This window comes from Nanorana parkeri, unplaced genomic scaffold (assembly GCF_000935625.1).
Source record: "Nanorana parkeri isolate BGI_ZX_2015 unplaced genomic scaffold, ASM93562v1 scaffold951, whole genome shotgun sequence".
Taxonomy (NCBI): Eukaryota; Metazoa; Chordata; class Amphibia; order Anura; family Dicroglossidae; genus Nanorana; species Nanorana parkeri.
The window spans coordinates 256092-276118 of record NW_017307219.1 but is presented as its reverse complement, the minus strand read 5'-3'; the positions used below and the strand labels follow the sequence as shown (position 1 = coordinate 276118).

Genomic DNA, 20027 nt, shown 5'->3' with positions numbered 1-20027 from the left:
GTATGCTGTGTCTCAAACACAGGAGGAAGAGGACTTAGAAAAGTCGTTTTGAAAAGAAAAGACCTTAACCAACACATCTAATATTTTTATTTAAAATCTATTTGGCAGATATGGCAGTATAATAATCATGAGTTTTCCAGATCAGAGGATATTTAATGGAGGGGCAATGTTTTACAAACCCATAGTCGACGACTTCTTCATGGCAGTTAACATGGAACATTAGACTGCACAGCAAAGTTAGAGAAATGTCACCTATTTAAAATTTCTGTCCTGAGATGGGTTCTTTTACACGCACGTTGTTGGAAATTCTTTCTCTTGGATCATTTTAGTTTGCTTGCCCCTGGGTTTTAGGCTGATCAAAGTTATTTAAGTGGCAAATGGATATTTATAATTGAGCCAGCCCCTCAGATACCGTTGTTGCTTGTCCAAAATTTATCAGCCAAAACATTTCAAGCCAATGGCCATTTCCTCAGTTAATGGTATCTTATAAAACAGCCCAATTGTCAACGGAAATGATTAAAATTGTAGGCATAGGAATTTCTCCATAATCCTTTCCTACTGTTATTTTCTGTACTGTGCAGACACCCCTGGTGCTGGCCTTAACTCTGGATCACTAGTGATCATCTTGGGAAAAAAAACATTTTGGATGATTGTTTTCTGTCCTGTGATTAGTGCATTGTGCACGTTAAAAGAAAGCTGTTAAAGTGATGATATCAGGTCTTCAGGCCACCATCTCATGTCTTATAGCTAGAGGAAACCTGTGTTTAGAGAAATATGAAGGTTATTTCCAGCTTCCAGTGCCCCCACGGCTTTCATCCGACAGTACATCCTGACTTTAGTACAGATAGCTGAGTAATAAAGCGTTCGCACAGTATATAGCTGTGCTAGCAACGTTTGAAAAAGATTGCTGCTACTGCCAAGCTATACACTGTGTGAACGCCTTATAAATCAGCCCCATATTATCACTGACCTGGACAAAGCAACTGTCTTATATTTTTGAAAATGTCACATTGGTAAAAGCTGGTTTACATTCGTTTTCCTCTTTCAGGGTAACCTCACTCACCCAGAGCTCTCAGTTGCTGTGGAAATGTTGTCCTCTGTGGCTCTAATTAACAGAGCTTTGGATGCCGGAGATGTAAACACTGTTGGTAAGCAGCTGACCATTCCCGTCACTGGTCTGATGGACGTGGAAGATGAGAACCTTCAGAGGTTTGTATGAAGCAGCACAGACTTTCTAAAATGCATTCATAGTTCAAAGTGCGCTGGAATAGGATTTTCTGATACACACAGCACTTCCTAGCATGACATATTAAATAAAATGTATCTGTCACAATTTTATAATGCAGGAAGACTTTATGAGCTTGTTCTGAAATCAGCCTAATCTTACATACACTGACCAGTATATTTTGGTAGTTGAACAGATTCAAAGCTTGCTTGTAATTGTCAGGAAATGTAGCTGCACCCTTGTGAGCAATAACAAGCATGCACAAATGTTGAAAGTATGCCTTTAAATATATCTTTATCATGCTCTGCATTTGATGAGCGATCATTACATTTTCCCCAAAGAAAATGAAACAGTTTTATCACTGCACATGCCTAAAATCTATTTTGGCTGATTTACGTCTGTAATGATCTTAGCGATGACTATCGGAGCAAGTACTGTATATGACGCATGCATGGTGCACAGCAAAACTAGTTACTTACAATAACTTATAACAACTAGTTACTTATAATAAATTGCACATTGTAACAAAGTAAGACATTGTAAACATTCATTATTATAAATCAGTTTAGTTCAGAAATGTCCAAGTGACCTTAGCTTTAAAATACAAACATGGACCTGCACTTCCCTATCCAATTAAAACAGAATGAAATGGATTTGCTAGACAAGAAAGTGTGAAAGACGGGAAAACAAAAGAAAGAAATCCCTGTATAGATAGGAGCACAGGGTTTAGAAAGATCATCCAAGTCTCATGTAAGCACGTTTAAATATTTACTTGCCATTTGTGGGACATATACCATGTATGCTAGTGAGATGTGGCCATCAGGACTCCCAAAATTATCACAGCCAGGCTCCGACGAAGGAGAGCATCTGAACAGTGCATGGCAACTGACTCCTGCCTTCATACTTGTCTCTGCCTACTGCATCCCAGGGTAGTAAACTGTTTCTCAAAGTAAAAAAGCTTTTTTTTTTTTTTTTATACATCAAGGCCATGGGCACAGGTAACATATCTAAACATATTTTCCTGTTAAGTGTATTTGCTTTCAGTGAGATATAAAATAAATGTGTGTTTGTGTGTGTACATCTATCTATCACCTCCATCCATATCTGGCCCTATCCTCTGGAGAGAAAAAGAGCTGGCAGTCTAATGTCTCTGTCACACTTTAGTGCCAGTTTGGTGATGATCTAGTAAAGTCCTCTCCATACAAATCCATAAAGTAAAGCTGGCCATGCATGGTAATGTTGTTGCGTTCAAACTGTGGGCTGAACGAAAAAAAATATAACAAATTTCTCCATCCACGCTAAACAGAGTGGATGTATGATTCTCCTGCTTGCTTTTGTATTCTGACAGCGGTGGGTGTGCTACCGTCAGAATACTCAATTGGCTGCCGCCACCATTTTCTCCAAAATTTTCCAACCGGCTTGTTCCATTTACTGATCGAAGGCTGCCAAATGGCAGGCTGCTGTCAGTGCCACCCACTGAGTGGATTTCAGCTGGTTCATCAAGATCCGATCGACGTTTGCACAGTGTGTGGCCAGCTTTAGTGGCTAATCTCTTATTTCTGTATAGTAGACAGAATCATAGAGATGATTTAGTTATGCCTCAGTGGGTAACTGTTAATCTATAACTTTTTCTTTGCATTTGGGGCATATGCAGTATATCTCAGCAGTTTGCCTCTGGGTCAAATAGGAATGATCTGCATCTCTCTGCCTATCATCCTAATATGAGGAACAAAATCCTTGTTTTTTTGTGGATCGGTGTTAAGAGGGATGATGTGTAAATACCAACCAATCAGCGTCTCTCTTGTTTGTTCAATTAAGATTTGAAAAGGAAAGGGAGAATCCGATTGGTTGCCATGGGCAACTTGTCCAGATTTTGTCTGCCCCAGTTTTGATAAATTCCCTTGACAGAGTTTACAAGAATAAGCTGAAATATGTTACTAAAGTTTTATTGATGTAGTAAAGCTTACCAAGAGCAATGTAAACCTGTGGAGACTGGCTTCACCAAGGGGAACCCGTTTTCTAATGGAGTTGATTAAAGATACAACATTTATTTATTTATATAATTGTTTATTGGATACAAACTCCCTCCTTTTTTTTTTTCTTTCTTTCTTTTAACCTATTATGTATACTGATTTTCTTTTGACAGGTACGTAGATGAACTGATTAAGCTAAAACAACAGGCTCGGGAAGAAGGGAATGAGTTTATTACATGGAATGACATCCAAGGCGCTGTTACACAGGTTAATAATACAGTACATGAAGAGCATGCCAGTAAGTATTCATTGCCATTATTGGAATCAATTTAAGGGGTCTTTTGATATTCAGTTGGGTTCTTGCATGAGTTTAGTAGAACCAGGAAGCTTTTATACAGTTTATTGCTGCAGGTCTGCTGGGGCGGTCTGGCAGCATTATGGGTCATCTCATGTGAAAGCACTACGGTAGAATACTATAAGTATTTGGGTTGGCATAGAAACCAAGTATAATAATATCAGAAGATGCCTTTAATTAGCCATGTAGAGGAGCAGTACGTCTCTTCTTTTCTTAGCATAAATGTTTAAGTGCTTGTACTAGTATTGTGTCGGATATAAGTTCACTACTGATCTTAAAACAAAAACATGCTAAAGTATTCACCGTGAGGATTTGGTAAATGTACATGGTGGCAATTTCTCCAGATAGCTGTGTAGGCATATGCTGTGGAGGCAGTCATTCTCTGAGTGCGTGTCGTGTGTGTGACTGGTGGCTGAGCTCCATGAAAAGGACATTTTATTCACATAATGCAGGTGATCTAACAATGTTAATGGAGCTCTTCATGCATCATTAGGCCATCTGTCATCAGCCTCAAGTAAAGATTGTTTCTGTTTCAGTAGTCAGGCGTATGTTAACACAATAATCCTGTTTGTCCAGCCTGCGGTATGCTGTGCTTTTCAGATTCATAGCATTTATATTGCCATACTTGTTATGGATGTAATATTGATTGTGGTATGTAAAAGATCTGTGTTCTTTCACCCCCAAAAATATCAGTTTTATGTTCCCTGTAATGGAATTAAATGGTGAAAACCCAGAATCGGAAAAAAACCCAAAAGAAAACCTGTGGGTGACCCTCACTGCCAGCGCCCACCCAATACTGACATTTTGATTTTGGATGAGGTTATATAGGAAATGAAATGTTTGTCAAGCTGTTGATACACGTAGAGCTGATCAACAGTTTCATCTGTGTCCAGTGTGGTATACAGAAGTCTAAAGCTGGCCATACACCTATAGATTATCTGCAGACTTTCTATGGTCAGATGGAAAAAGTGCAACAGATTCCTCCATCTACATTAAACTGTGTGGATGGAGGAATCTCCTGCTGGGTCAAGCTTCAGTATCTTGCTAGTCGGCCCCGCTGGCTCTCAAAATACCTGAACATACTGATTGGATGCAGGCATTGTTCAGGCATTTTGAGAGCCAGCGGGACCGACTAGTAAGATAATGAAGTTTGGCCCAGTGGGAGATTCCTCTATCCATACAGTTTGGCGTAGATGGAGGAATCTGTTGCACTTTTTCCATCTGACAATAGAAAATCTACAGAAAATCTATAGGTGCATGGGCAGCTTTAAGAAGGCAGTCTATTGGTGACAATGGTCATCACCATGACGTCTGCTCCCCCCTTTTCTATGCTCTTAATGCTTTGAAAAGAAAATAATGTGGCCAGTAAGTTGCTGCTCAGAGGATGATGATGATGGTGGGAGTTTGCTCAGAATTGGCAGTCATTTTAGGAAATGCATTCTGTATTAATCATTGCTCTCCCTTGCTTGTTCAGGGATATTGGCTATTGGGCTCATCAATGAAGCTTTGGATGAAGGGGATCCTAGGAAGACCCTACAAGCCCTACAGCTGCCAGCAGCAAAACTGGAAGGAGTAGATCCTAATGTAGCTCAGCATTACCAAGACACCCTGGTCCGAGCAAAAAGAGAGAAGGCTCAGGTGGGCATAATCTGCTTATTGAGGAAGACGTGGTGAAAGGCGTATAGTTTTGTATTGCTATGCATTTAGTAGAATCTGTACCAGCCACGGTTATTGGGCTGTGCATTATCTGGTGGTGCAGTGGCACTTCACTTCTTATTTCAAACAGGTTACCTATCAATGCTTCTAATAGACACTCACACATAACTAAAGGTGATCTCTAGGCAAACTGTTAAATAGATGATGGAATACACATGTGGGAGGTGGCTTACCAGCCAATAGATGTGTATTACTGTCCATCTGTTACTCAGATTTATACAGCACTGGCAGACGGCACAGGCAGGTGGATGTCCCCACTTTAGTTAAGGAATACATTGGTACCCTTTGTCCACCCCAAGCCTACTTATAATATTCTAGCTTTAGCGATTTAATGAGGTCTTTCCTCTGGGCACCCTGCTCTTTCCTCCTGTCAGACTGTGCCTTGTCAGGACATGTGCTTGCAGCACACATGATTGTCTCCCAGTTTATCCTCTCCCTTTCTAAGTCTGAATGCTGCTGACACACATGGGATTAAAAACAGAGTGATACTAAGTCGAATTCAGATAGTTCACACTATTACAATAAAAACAAATATACATTACATGATTTATACATGGCTGTATTGGTGTATGTATTGTATATCTGCCTGGAATTCAGCTTTAAAGTTCTAATAAACTAAAAGGTGCATGGTTACTGAGCTCTGCATGTAACAGGCATAAAATATGATAAGGTCCTGGCGCTCTAGACTGATAATCTGTACGGACCCTGCAGGCCATTGTCCCATCATAACCCCTTTCATGTTTCCATGTATGCCAGCAGTGACCGGCCCCTTATAATATGAGATGCTTTTGCTGGATTAGTGCCAGCCATTGAAGTAGTCTGTGACCATTCTTATTACTGTTCGCATAACCATTCTTGTATTTCACTCACAGTAACTGCAGCCAGACCTCTTAGTTTCATCTCTTTTGTGCTATAAAGTTATTCTCGCTGTTGGGCCTCATGAATAATAGATGGGGTTATCTTAATGTTAGTGTTATGTTTGCTTTGTACAGTCGGGTGTGTGCTTTGCCCTGTGAACAGTTACATTTACAGTGCATAGATGAACTTGTGGAACTGCTTTTTATCTCCTGGTAATGCAATGCAGCTCATTTTTTACATTCATTTTGCCACAGCATGTGTTAGAGAAAAAATAACTAACATATTGGAGTTTAAAAGGTATCTATGGCCCAAAACTCAAAATATATCCCACTCCTAATAATGAAATCAATCTAGAGGTTTGTAAACTTATTGAAGGTGCCTCTAGGTCATGCTTCCTTAATGTACAGTGACACAATTTCACTCAGCCCTGTGAATATGCACTCCATTGTGACTTCTGAACTACAACTCAACATCTGAATAATGCAACGTTATCATTGCTTGCTGGAAGCAATGCATTATGGGCAATGTAATCTTGTGAAATGGAGATTGCATCACATTAAGCAGCAGGGAAAGAGACGCAAAGCACACTGGGAATCAAGGAAGTTGGTGAAAGTGATGGGCAGACAGAAGGCAGCACTCGCTACATAAAAGGGATTTTTTCAAGTAAGCTTTGATTGCATTATGAAAAACAACTCTAGTATGTATTCCTATTACAATGCTCATGTTATAATGTTATAGTATATGCTGGGACTTCAGAACTCCTTTAAAGAAATGACACATCTTTATGAAGTGATGTGCAGTATGTAAAGTGCTGCGTATTTGTTGATACTATATAAGTATCGATAATAAATAAATGTGGCTGAAATGTTTGCATTCCAGAATAAACTTTATGTACTGCTCAGAGAAACGGAGCCCACATATGGAGTCAATTATGACTGTCAATGTGGGCAGAGGTCTAATCTGGAGTTAGAACGGATGTGAGTTGGAGATAACAGTTCCTGTATTTTCCCCTTATGTATGTCATGACGTGGTAATGCTGTAGTAAGCGTGACTAGCAGGAAGGTGCAGGCTTTGCTGCTTTTGTCCTTTAGCAGGTTTATAAAATGTATTCCATCAAGTCAGAGGAACATTGAGCTGTCATAGAGGAGATATGCAGGGAAGCAGGCTTTCATAAAAATGTCAGAGCAAGTCATGCATGTCGGTGTGACACAGAAGTCCTTTGTAGTGAAAGTCCTAAGACCTAACTGGTTCACATGGAAATATTAGCGGCTACCTTGAAGGACTTGTAGAAAAGTGCTTGGAATAAGTGCGGTCACAAAATTCATAATTCAAATGGACTTCTTCAATACAGCAGTACAGAGCGCAAAATCCGAAATGCAAACTGCTGTAACCCCTAGTAACAAATCAGATTTCAGAATTATTTCCTCTAATATCCATATATTTTGCAGGCTTTTATTCCATACATGCTACCTGTGCAATTATTTACATTTTCATATTAACCCTTGATGTGCTATATAAGTCAGCTAGAGTGGAAAGTACTCCAGCCATGAGAGCGTAAACAAGAGTTAAAAGCTTCCAGCCAGATCATGCATTGGCTCGGGTACAGGGTGTATGAGAATTTGTACAGGAACTGATTTCCAGTCCAAGCATTTCCTCCCGCTGCTGAGCTGGGCTGAAATCACCATTTCTATTCCCTGAGCTCAGGGGCTGCCAGACTGGGCTGCACAACACGCCTGGGCAGAATTGCCTTATTTAGTCATGAGCTGCGTACCCAACACACAGGAACGTCACATATTGTGGGACAACAACCAAATTTAGCTTTATTATTAGAAAAACAGAGACCGATATGTGAGACTTTAAGGTTTGCTGCCTCTGGTTGGTTGGGCACAGCGGACTCGTATGTCATCTCACTTTTTGCTCTGAATTCCCCCATCTATTATGTAATATGTGTAAGCTAATTTATAAGAATAAATGAATGTGACATTCACATTTTTGATCATTAGCAATTTAAAACATAGATTTCTTATAGCTTGCATTGTGACTCTTTATAGAATTTATACACTCTTAATGAATTTGTCGAGGGCTAGGCTATCATAAAACATAAATAAACAGCTGTATTGAGCACTATGGTAGTGTGTTTTTGTAGCATAAAGTTCCCTTATGTATATACACATCTCCTACATACCATTACGAGTTTATTTCCTTCTTTGTCTGCTTTCTTCTTTGTTTTTGTTGATTTTTCATGTTAAAGTAGGCCGTGCACTGCCTGAATTTTGGCCGAGTCCTGCTGAGGAATGATGTGCAGGGGATAGAGCCAACCCAGTTTTCTAGGGTTCACCCAAGCCATGCAAAGCTGTGACTGGCACACCCCCTCCCAGCTCAATCAGTAGTGGCAGGGGTTTCCCTACACCTTTTGTGATGTGTAGCTGTAGGGTGGGGAACGTCCTGGCTGCAACTGATTGAACTGGTAGGAGGTGTGTCGGTCACAGTTTTGCGTGGGCTTGGGCAAACTCGGTAACTGGGTCAGCAGCACATCACTACTGCTGCCGTAAGTCGACCTGTAACAGGCTGAGGTTCATAGCCCAATACTTTGATGGTCATTGAAATATATACATGCTCTGAAATGACACAGGGATGCTGCAGTATGGCTTGCAACTCCAAAACCTTGGACTACCACAGAAACACCTATGTATATATGTGACTACAAATAGGCACAACAAAATTCTGTCCTTTAAGTAGCAGATGCTTATAGAGTCGTCCGATAACCATTGGGCTTATTCAGTAAGACAACACTAGCTGCTACAGTGATGTGTAATGTGTCTGCGCAAGGGACAGGCGTTGTCTGCGCAAGGGGCAGGCTTGTATTATGGGCATTGCAGAGATCATTTAATGGAAAAAGTCCCAGCATATACTACACTACTATAACATCAGCATTGCAATAGGAATACATATTATAGTAGTTTATTGATGCAATCAAAGCTTACTTGAAAAAATAGATTTATGTAGTGAGTGCTACCCTCCATCTGCCCATCACTTTCACCAGCTTTTCTGGATTCCCAGCGTGCTTTTTGTCTCCTTCCCTGCTGCTTAATGTAATACAATCTCGATTTCTAAAGACTACATATCCCATAATGCATTGCTTCCAGCAAGCAATGATAATACATTGTTCAGATGTTGAGTTGTAGTTCAGAAGGAAAGCTTTGTGAGAATTGTGACACACGGAAGTGCATATTCACAGGGCTGAGTGAAATTGTGTTGGTGCATTGAGGAGGTCTACAATAAGCACGTTTACAAACTTCGAGATGGATATGGGTATTACCGGTAGGTGGAGTGGGATAGAACTTATGGAAATTCAAATACATGTTTATTTTAGTCTGTAGCTGGCCATAAACCTGCCTACTTTTACACATAATGGGTGTGTATAGCATTCAGAAATTGTCTGTAACATCTAGTGACATTGTTTTAATTTTGAAGAAAGCATATGACGTCCTCAGATATCTCTTTACCGTTTTTCCTGCAAAGGGTGGCCAGCTAATATGCAGCTTGGGCCCATAATTTCTAGATTATGGACATTGCTGCTCACATGATGCTAAATAGGGAAACGTTATAGAATAATGGGTACAAAGCGCTCTTCCTTGTTCAGCTGACCTAGAAAAACCTGATGACAAGGTATAGCAATCTATAGGTCCTATTTGTTTAGAGTCATTGGGAGCCCATCATACATGTGTTTATGGAAAAGGTTGCAGATGTCATGTTGCCAGTATTGGTGCAGTATGGTGCTAATTTTACTGCACACGTCTCTGCCCATTCATTCTTTCACTTCCTCTCTGATGTTAATGTTCAGTCCATCTAAAGCCGGCAAAAGCCGCAGCTTCCTACCCACCCACAGATGGCTTTCGTGTAACTCCCTGATCGGCTCCATCCGCTCTGGAGAACAGTACACAGGGGTTTGTTTTGAACTTGTCTCTAGGTGTCGCTCATTTTTGCCATATTATGGTCTCCTGCAGAAGGCAGAAATTAATTCTGACATCAGAAGGGTGGATAGGCGGGCAATCTGGATTCCTTCTAATGTAAGAGAAGTAACATTAGTTTAGTTACATTCAGGTAGTTGGGTGTGCGCTTCATGTGGACTGATGCATCACAAATACGTCTCTGGTCTCCTCTCTAGTGTGGCTCCTTTCCGTCTTTGCCATTTACATCTTCCTCTGGTGTGGCTGTTACTATCCCTCTTCGTTGCCATGCTTTGTCCTTACTGCAGTACACACTAATGAGCAACTTCATGACCTTTGTAAAGATGGTAGATGTCTGCTACAAAAAAAAAATCACTTCTAGTTTGGCAGGTAGAAATTTTGTAGCTATTCTAATGGTCATTTAATTGCTGCATATGCATGCAAAGGGGCAGTCTACTGTCATTGCTCTCTGTCTCTTAATGTAAACTGTTTAAGAGTATCCATTAGAGAAACCTACTGATGACACTTTGCCGCTATATCCTAACAAATGGGCCATAATAAACCCAAGAACTAAAATGTGATATACTGCCGCCTACCAGTCCTTAAATGTTCTCAAAATCCAGTGTCCTAATTTCCTTGAGATGAGCTGGAAGCGTAATGATGAACAAAGGCAGGCATGTTTTGAAGTCTAGCATGGATGGCAACCATGGCTCCCTCCATAAATACAGTGAAGGGGTGAGCATAGCCACCCTAGGACAGGAAGTGTATAATTGACAGGCATAACAGGTGAAAATAAAGAGAAAAACGCCTTAATAAAAGAAATCTAATGAAGCCACCACATCTAAGGACTCTGTTTTTCGATACTGCTAAACAACATGCTTCCATTTAGTCCTTACAGATATGTAGATGTTCAGCACATCTCGCATTATGCATCAATAAGATGCAGAAGGATACAGTAATATGGTGTCATGTCTTACACAGCTGTATGGTGTTATGCTTGTGGGGCTTTGGACATATTGGGAGCGATACACTTAGCACAGGTCAAAGAACAGATCAAAATCTGTCATCAGAACAGGAATAGATAGGAAATCTTCCAATAGCACTGAGTACTAAGGATTTCCCTCATTTTGGAGGGATTTACTCTCACTTCCTGTTGTGACTATCGGACAGGAAGTGAAGGGGACACAGATGGCAAAAAAGTGACAGGCGTTATAACCCTCCCTCACTCGATCCACACTTAAAAAAAAAAGTTTTGACTTAATTCTTGCCCTCTGTGAAGATTATACTGTACAATATAGTACACTGCAGTTAAACAATGTTGTTCATAAATTACTGAGGATATACAGTACGAGTTCCATTTTTTTTTTTTCTTCTAGAAGAGATTGTGTCCTTTCATGTTTGTAATGTCACTGATCATTTCCATTGTTTATCTACCCATTACCTCTAGATCGGTGTAGCCCTGTAGAATGTTGCTCTATAGCACCTCATTGTGCCCAGACAGGAAACATTGGAAGTTGCCGCTTCAACTACTAGATCACCTACCAGATTTATATGCTTGGTTTATGTTTTAGTTGAACTCTCGGCTGGCTTCTTGGCAGAAATTATAGTTTTGTATTACCAGTTAGCTTTTACACAAAGGGTGAATAGTGTTTGCTAGTTCATAATGTAAACAGCTTGTGTGGTCTCCTGGAACAAAAATGGCTTTGACTAGTCATCACTGGAGGACTTTTATGAAAGGGCTGTGTACAGAGTATACTTCATTATGGAAATTATCTTTCTTTTTTCTTTATCTGGAAGGAAAATATGTTAACTATCACTTCTTACACACAGGAAATTGTGGCATCATTACTCTGGTTAGAGCATGATTAACTTGTATTTGACTGCACAATCACTAATGAGTAATGAATCCATTAGGCCCTGTGTACCATGTCAATGCACCTAAATTGCTTCATTGTGAATTATTTTAGACTGGCTGCACGTATACGAGATGCAGTACTGCACATATTTTAACAGAGAACGAAAGCCAAACCTTTTTCTTGGCATTAGTTCTGTTTTGGGTCACAGGAGTTCATCTAATAATGTACTCCTGTAACCCAAACTTAAAGGAGAACTATGGGGTTAGGGCTTTTCCCAATAGTTCTCCTTAGTGTAACGGGAGGACACAAACTAGCGTCCTCCCGTCACCCTAAGCTCAGTATACCGCGAGCTACAACTCGCGCTATACTGAGACGCCGCAGCTGAAGCGGATCCCGAGAATTATGTCTGGATCCGCCCAGTTGCGTGAGTGACAGCTGGATCTGCCTATCTAGAGGGAGAGCCAGCTGTACCCACCCCGTCCCCCGTCGGTTCCGCCAGTCAGCGCTGGAGGATCGGAGTGGGGGAATCCAGTGCCTCCCCTGTCACGGCAGAGAGCCGTGACAGGATCGAGAAGTGAGCGAACGCCGGTATGTGTTCGCTCACTTCCCGATCTACTGAACCGACCTGTGACAGTTTAGTTGTCACAGGTCGGCTAGAACTATGAGGATGAGTGAAATGCACTCGCCTGATCTCCTTTAACATATAGCGGGCCACTGCCCGCTATACATTAACAGCGCAGAGCCGAGCTGCAGCCGGGAAAGACGATGAAAATATTGTTGGGATCTAGTCTGCTATCTGGTTGACAGCTGGCTCTGCCTCTCCTCTGTCTGTCCCTCCAATGAGAGCTAGAGGCTGGGAAGTTCAGCTCAAACTCAGTACACTTTACGGCAACTGCACTAACACACTACATTGTACTGGATTCGTTTAAACGAGCCCTAAAATAGAAAATGTAGACGCTGTACCCATAAAAAGCAAAGGACAAGTTACATTACCATTGCCTGTGGTCTCCTGGCAGCTGATCTATTACTGACTTACCATGCTTTGTTCTGCACTGTGTCTTTGTGTGAAGGCGGCCTTCTTGGTAGAGAAGCAGAACTTTACTACCTCATGTCAGAGCTGCCCCTCTGGTGAATTGTGATCTGACAACTAATGCAGGAATAATCAAAAAGCAGAAGAAAAGGGTTCAGAAAGCCCAGACCCACAAAATGAATGAAACAGGGTAATCCTTGCATTGCAAAGCTTCAGGTACAGCTTCCTCTGTAGCAGGGAGAACGGTGAGCAGCACAACATTTGATGTCGCCAATGATCATTGGCACATTGTAGCTTAAAAATAAAAAAACACTTGTGGAAAAAGAGTTGGGAAAAATGCTTAATGTACACCCTGCTTTTGCAGGAGAGTGAGACATCATGGGAAAGCCGAGTATCCCCAAACACACAAGAAGACAATTCTGCCCAGTGCAGTAGTGTATCGATTTTGGTGAGTTTTGGGATTCTCAGCATTTCCAGGATCTCACTGGAAAGAGCATGTCATCATCCTCGCCTAAGAGCCTAATGTGAACGTCATGGCAGGGTAAGTATTTTTTCTATCTTTACTCTTTCAGCTATAGTGTAAAGATTACATGGGGGCAGAATGTAGCAGAATAAGCAGACCTTGAATATTAGAGCTTTAAATGATCTCGCACTGCAGATATACATTTGTGAGGCTGTGGGTGCAGCAATGCTTAGGCACAGGAAATGTACTGCTATTATTCATGGGAGTTTAAGATGAAGAGGTAAATTTTTCAGGGTGCTGCTCAGCAAAATTAACATTGTTAACTGTTCACTATAACAGAGAAGTTCTGATCCACTTTTATGTAGCAAGTAAATGCATAGTGCTACTTTGCATGTAATCTGCATCATATGTTGTCGACAATGTAGATGACTGTAAATTATCTCTATGCCAGTTTCTTACATACCAATGTTCCAGTAACAGCCTATTTTAGTCCCGAGTTGTAGCTATACTTCTTTTCAGTTTCTCAGATATGAAGCTATTTAAAAGATTACTTAGTTCTGAAATGTTTTAATGGTAAACAGGTATTTCTAATGGTGTTTTTACAAATGTTATCGATCTCTGAGGAAAGCTGACATTCCTGATTAGTACATGGCCCGGTTACAGTAGACAGCAGTGCCCTCTGCTGGTCACCATGTTGATGGTTTTCTTTAGGAAATAAATGTGTTTGTGTATATGTTATAATGTGATCTACTAATGATAAAAACAAAATCATCTTTAGAACATGGCTACTAGTGCTAGAATTTATTCCTTATGGTTCATCTGCCTAGGAAACAAAAGATGACTCTGCAGTTCTGTGGCTGGATGAAATCCAAAACGGAATATTGCGCTCCAACGGTGAAACAGAAGACGCCCAAAGATGTACGTACCTATGTGAATGTGGTCTGGTTTCTTTTTCCTGATTAGACATTTTCTGGATTGCTTCGGTCATTGACATGAAATTGAGTTAATTTTCTTATAACATCAAAGATGGTATGTAAGCACATCAAGTGTTTACTTAGGGCTTATGTACACAGGGTTATGCTTGCTGCTCCTTTTCTTCTCATGTAAAGTCTTTGTGATGGCAAAAGCAGCTTGAAGCAACACATTGAGCAGCTCAGGAGCATATCAAAGCAGCTCAAAACGCAGCTGAAAGCATATTGTGTTTGACTTGCTTCTGTTTGACTTGCTTCTGTTTGACTTGTCCACACAGATGAACCTATATGCTGTCTGACTTTAGGGCTTTTTGGGGGTTTATTATACTGTCCTATTTTATTCCCATTTTCACAGCTCTGTAATAGGGATTACGCAGTGAGTTAGTTAATGATTGCATGGCTGTTAAGGAAAGTGTTCTGCTTCTACACGTACATTATTCAATACAAAAAGAGAGCCCTGTCAGCACACCTTGCCCTGTATCTCCCTTCTTTGCCATACCTCATCATTTCCTTATGGAACTATTATGATATTGAGGTGTGGTGTATCACCTTATTACAATGCCTCAATTCACATTTAATGTGAGCAGTAGTTATGACTATTATCAGTCTGGAAAAAAACATGAAATTGCCTCATTAGAATTACTAATATATAATAAGTAAATGCGCACTTGTGGTTAGCCGTCAGCTACTTGCTTTCTACTTTTTTTTTGGACTTTGAAAAATCCACTTGTCTGTACAAGTCGGCTTCCCTTATTGTCAAAGTTTTTGACTTGCTTTTCTTCATTCCAGTCGCTCGTGGTATCTTGGCTGTTAACGAGGCTGTAGACAGAGGTGACAGTGCCCAGACGCTCAGTGCCCTGAGATCTGCAGATGTTGGACTCTACGGCGTGACAGCAGAATGTGCTCAGACCTATCAAAATGAGTTGGCGGAATTAAAGAGCAATAAAACCGCACAAGGTAGAATTATTCCAGTGCATTATAAAATCATGCCATTACCTATGAATTGTAATTTACAGCATGGTACAGTTACTGTTGAAATGAGTGAGCTATACATTACCATAGAGAAAAATCAAACTAATCTTACTGGAAAGATTACGTAATTGTAGAGCTTGTAGATGACCTAAAGGCATTACTTATGTTGTGCTCTGTTCTTTGCAATATTGATGAACATCAATCAGATGGGGGAAATGTCAGCCATTATTGCATTGATCTATATGATGTGTATAATGAGATTCATCCCTCATTTGAAATGTCTCTGTGCTTTGTAGGGGACAATGGAAGCGAGTGGGTACAGCACTGGGTGAAAGGTGGTTATCATTATTACTTTAATCTGCATAGTAATGATGGTGGATGGGAAGAACCACCAGGATTTGCACCGAACAATACTCAGCTCTCCAAAGAGGACATTCAGGTAAGTGGAAACAAATATTTATTAGTACCAAGACTGCCTGTAATTAAACCATTAGTCTTTTTAAAACGGGAAGTGTCTTCAAGTATGGTGTCTGCTAATTTAAAGGGTATGTGCATCAATGTATTGCACCAATGACTAAAGATCATAAAGTCATCTTATTGTGCCTATAAAGAATTGCTAGAAACTAATGCTTCACCTTCCAGTTTTGTAATGTTTGTTTTTCCGGTGTGTATAAGACTACTGTACCCCGCAAGAACTGAGGGCAAATTGCAGTCTGTCCAATCAGAATTATTGTCAGAGGATTTTCCTCTTTTAAGGGTTGGATATTTTATCTTTATCTTTAAATCAGTTCTACATTTTAATTCCTTGAAGTCTTCATTGCTCTTCTCCTGGTGGCATCCTTTGTATTCATCTGTGTCCAATGTGTGGGTGCATGCCCCCTAATGATGACTTGTGGCAGCTCCTCTTCAGGTTTAATCTATGAACACACGGTGAATGTGCAGCATGTCAGCCTTAAGTCCAAAATGGTAACCAGCAGCCTAGGGTGATGTATAGTGACTGAGCGTTGTTGCCCTATGACAGTAAATGTGTCATTGCAGGATCACCAGGTCAAAAGAAAAGTGTAAAAAAAAAAGCCTGAAAAACAAAGAGTAATACAGCCCCTACATCTAAGGACTGGGAAACTGCAATAAATCTGTTTGTTTTTGGGATTTAGAGAACCCATTTGGGTTAGAAGTTAGGGGTTTAAGTGTTAAGTTAAGCTGTAGGGTTAAAGGACAAGTGCACTTTTTCATTGAGTGTTGGGAGCAAAGAAAGATATTGCTAACTTCCATGTATGAATAGCTTCCCTCCTACATAACAGCTCTGATGGTTGCTCAAACATCCACCCTTGTATATGAAACCAAGGAGAAAGTTCTCATCTCTGTGTAATCTTGACATGGCAATCTAGAGCACACACGGTGAACTCTCCTGGCGGCCAAACACAGCGGTGGGGTAGTGAAGAGAATGTGCAGCTTCTCATAATGCTGGCTTTAAAGTGAACCTGTCACTTTGCACTGCATGGCCTAGTATATTTGCTATATCCAGCACTGCCTTTTATGTATAAATGCCAGTTTCCTGAATATGCCAGGTGGACCGGTTATATCTCAAGCGCCAGTTTCCTTTCTGCAGTCTAGCACATGCATTGTGCACATTTACTTGAAAACCAGTGTTTCTATAGAGAAGGCAAGAACAGAATGTTGAGGTGGAAGGGAGGGCAAATGCTGACAAAAGTACACCTGTCTTTTAAAGTGTTCAAAGTTTATTTTTGGGGTAAGTTAAAGTGAGCCTAAGGGGCGAGTTTCAGGTTATGTGTTGTGTTAAGGGTTTAGACCTAGGGGGAGGTTAATTGATAGGGAGGGGAGGGGCTTCTGGGAGGAAGAGCTAAGCTGTCACATGACATTGATGGGACGTGATGGACTCTCCTCCTATCTCAGAGTGTTCTCTGCAGCGTTATGCAGATAAGACTCAGAAGAACACCACACTGTGCTCTGCATTTTACAAACTATAAAAAGCGTCCTGCTCAGCATAACATGTGAGCACTGGTGTGTAGTGTGAGGGATGGTGCAATGCATTGTTATAATTGTTATGCTGCATTTTTATGCAGTGCAATGCAGCATTATTGTGTAAATGGGGCAAATATATAACAATTGTTTTTTATGTGCCATTGCGTTGAGCCTGCATTGATCAATGCAGATCAACGAATGGGGTGTGAACAAATATAGAATGCAGGAGCAGTGTAGGGTAATCACTAAGATGTTCTTGAAGAAGCGTATAGGTGTACCTGATGTCTGTTTATATATCGGCCACATAATACAATAAATGCTGCTGTGGAGGCCTAAAAGAGGCATAAAAGTGCAGCTAGTGAGTAAAATATCAATGAGTGTATATAGTCAGTTCTGAACAGCGCCAAGCACAAAACTTAGCTATTTGACAGAAATTGACTATTCATTCTTAAAGCAGACAAGCTTGATCTATGTAGGTGACCACACTTAAATTATTTATGCAGTGAAAGCAATCATCTAGCTAGAACATGTTCTTTTTTACTGATCGTATATATATATATATATGCTATCTATTTTGCAGGCTACCATTTCAGGTGTTTCAGCTGCATATAACCGGAAACAACTATGGCTTGCCAATGAAAACCTTATTACTAAACTGCAAGCCCGGTGTCGTGGCTATCTCATACGCAGGCAGTTTAACACTAGGATAAAATTCTTAAAGGAACAGGTCCCTGCTGTAACATGTATTCAGGTAAGTTCTGCTTTATCAGGCATATTAGAGTGGGGTTTTCAGCACTGCCCGTGACCCTCTGCAAGTTTAAGAAATTGAAAAAATCTATTCTTGCTTACATGATCTTTCATGTAGCAGTTTAGAAAAAATGTTTTGCCTATGCCATTGTTAACCCTGTGCAGTAAATTCATTCAGAAAATCTTAATTTTTTTATATCAATTGATAACAAAGTGCTGTCATGTTTTAGCAGTTAGGTATGTGCAGCCTTGAGTATTCAAATGTCACTCTCTTTTCACAGTTTTCCTACTCCGCTTGTACTCTTTGAGTATGGTATGTCTGTCCTATAGGAATCTCGATAATAAATAATCCCAATTTAGCAAAATGGGAACATCTTGCAACAGTAAAAATGCTATCTTGTAAACCGTTTTGTTTGGATTGAAGGTGTTCAAGGCATTACCTTGTATTTAACTTGTGTGAGTTGTGTTCTCAAAGGAAGTATGCGGAGGACTCAAGGACAGGTAGAATTGTCAGTATAAAAATTCAAGAGGGTTTGAAGCCATTCTCGAAGGCTGCATCAATACGAATGTTATGTTCAATAGATTTAATTTATGTCGCCATTTTACTGCAGCTATAATGGCAGGAATGATAGACGTAAACAACCACATAATACAAAATTATAGGAAGGGTTAAAGAGACAGTAGTGGAAAAGTAGATAAGATTTTCTGAATGTCGCAGTTAGAACACTGTGTACGGAATGAATTGTGAGACGAGTCACAATGAGTCCTCACCAGTGTTGGAGTGGGATGCGGAGAGCCCATCAATAAAGTCAAGTCTATTTGGGCAAAAATAATATATAGTATGCAACACAATGACAATCAACATAAAAGCATTTTCATGATTCTGCAATACTGAAATTCAACAAAACAAGTTTATATGCTATGCTGCCAGATACATTTCACATGGGCAGTTTTCTTTATTTGTGCTGCCCTTTGACATTAGATTTGACGGAGATGGTTCTTAGTTGTAGCAAGCTACAAATAGGACCTGAGAGACAGGAATATTTTACATTTATTGTTTTAATACTTCCTTAGTGTGGAAGAAATATATGATTGTAGCTGTGAAAATGTAATTGCCGCTTTGCAGGTTGTTATGGCAACAATGACTGCACGTATAGGTTGTGTTGTAAGATATACAGTTATAACAATGTAGTTCTTATAGAAATTTAGAGGAGTGACAGCACAGAAAGATCAAGTGGTGCGTCTAGTCTGACCTTTTTAATTAAAAAAAACAAAAAACATTTGTGCCTTAAGATAGACATATGTTTAGCCCGAGTGTGTATAAATTCACTTACTGTTGACTGACTCACTACCCCGCCTGGAAGTCTCTTCACTGCTCATTTGATAAAATAATACTTTTTAATGTTACCCTTTAACTTTTCTGCACGTTTAAGGCTCTGTAATTTTGAGCTTTATGTTGAAAATACGGCTCTCCTGAACCTTATTCACACCCTTAATGTATTTAAAGGTTTCAGTCATGTCCCCCTTCTCCTGTCTTTGAGGCTGTACTTATTAAGTTCCTGTAGTCTCTCCTAATATGTGTTATCCCTCAGACCTAGTTGCTCGTCTCTGGACCCGTTCTGTCTTAACATCTTTTTGTACTTGAGGTCTCCAAAATTGGACATTGTTTTGAAAATGAGGTCTAACTAAAGCTCTGTATAGTGTAATCAGGATCTCTTTCCTCCTGATTGTGACACTCTATTGATGCACCCCAGCATTCTGATTACCTTTCTCAATGCCAGGTCACACTGTTTGCTCATTTTACATGCATCTGAAATGAGCACCCCCAAATCCTTTTTCTTCTGTAGTTCTAGCTAACACTGTGCCCCCAATGTGATCAGCAAAGACACTGCGCTTATAAATAAAGTGGTTAGTAAATGACTAACAGT

At 40.2% G+C, this 20027-nt stretch overlaps 1 protein-coding gene across 1 annotated transcript in view; it reads left to right on the top strand.

Moving 5' to 3' along the window:
• IQGAP1 (IQ motif containing GTPase activating protein 1) overlaps positions 1-20027 on the top strand; it is a 138384-nt gene that overhangs the window by 93903 nt on the left and 24454 nt on the right. Inside the window, exons 13-19 of the mRNA XM_018566468.1 lie at positions 1049-1209; positions 3372-3496; positions 5028-5191; positions 14254-14344; positions 15187-15354; positions 15666-15808; positions 17933-18103. Coding sequence (XP_018421970.1) covers positions 1049-1209; positions 3372-3496; positions 5028-5191; positions 14254-14344; positions 15187-15354; positions 15666-15808; positions 17933-18103 — 1023 coding nt within the window. The remainder of the gene's footprint in view (positions 1-1048; positions 1210-3371; positions 3497-5027; positions 5192-14253; positions 14345-15186; positions 15355-15665; positions 15809-17932; positions 18104-20027) is intronic.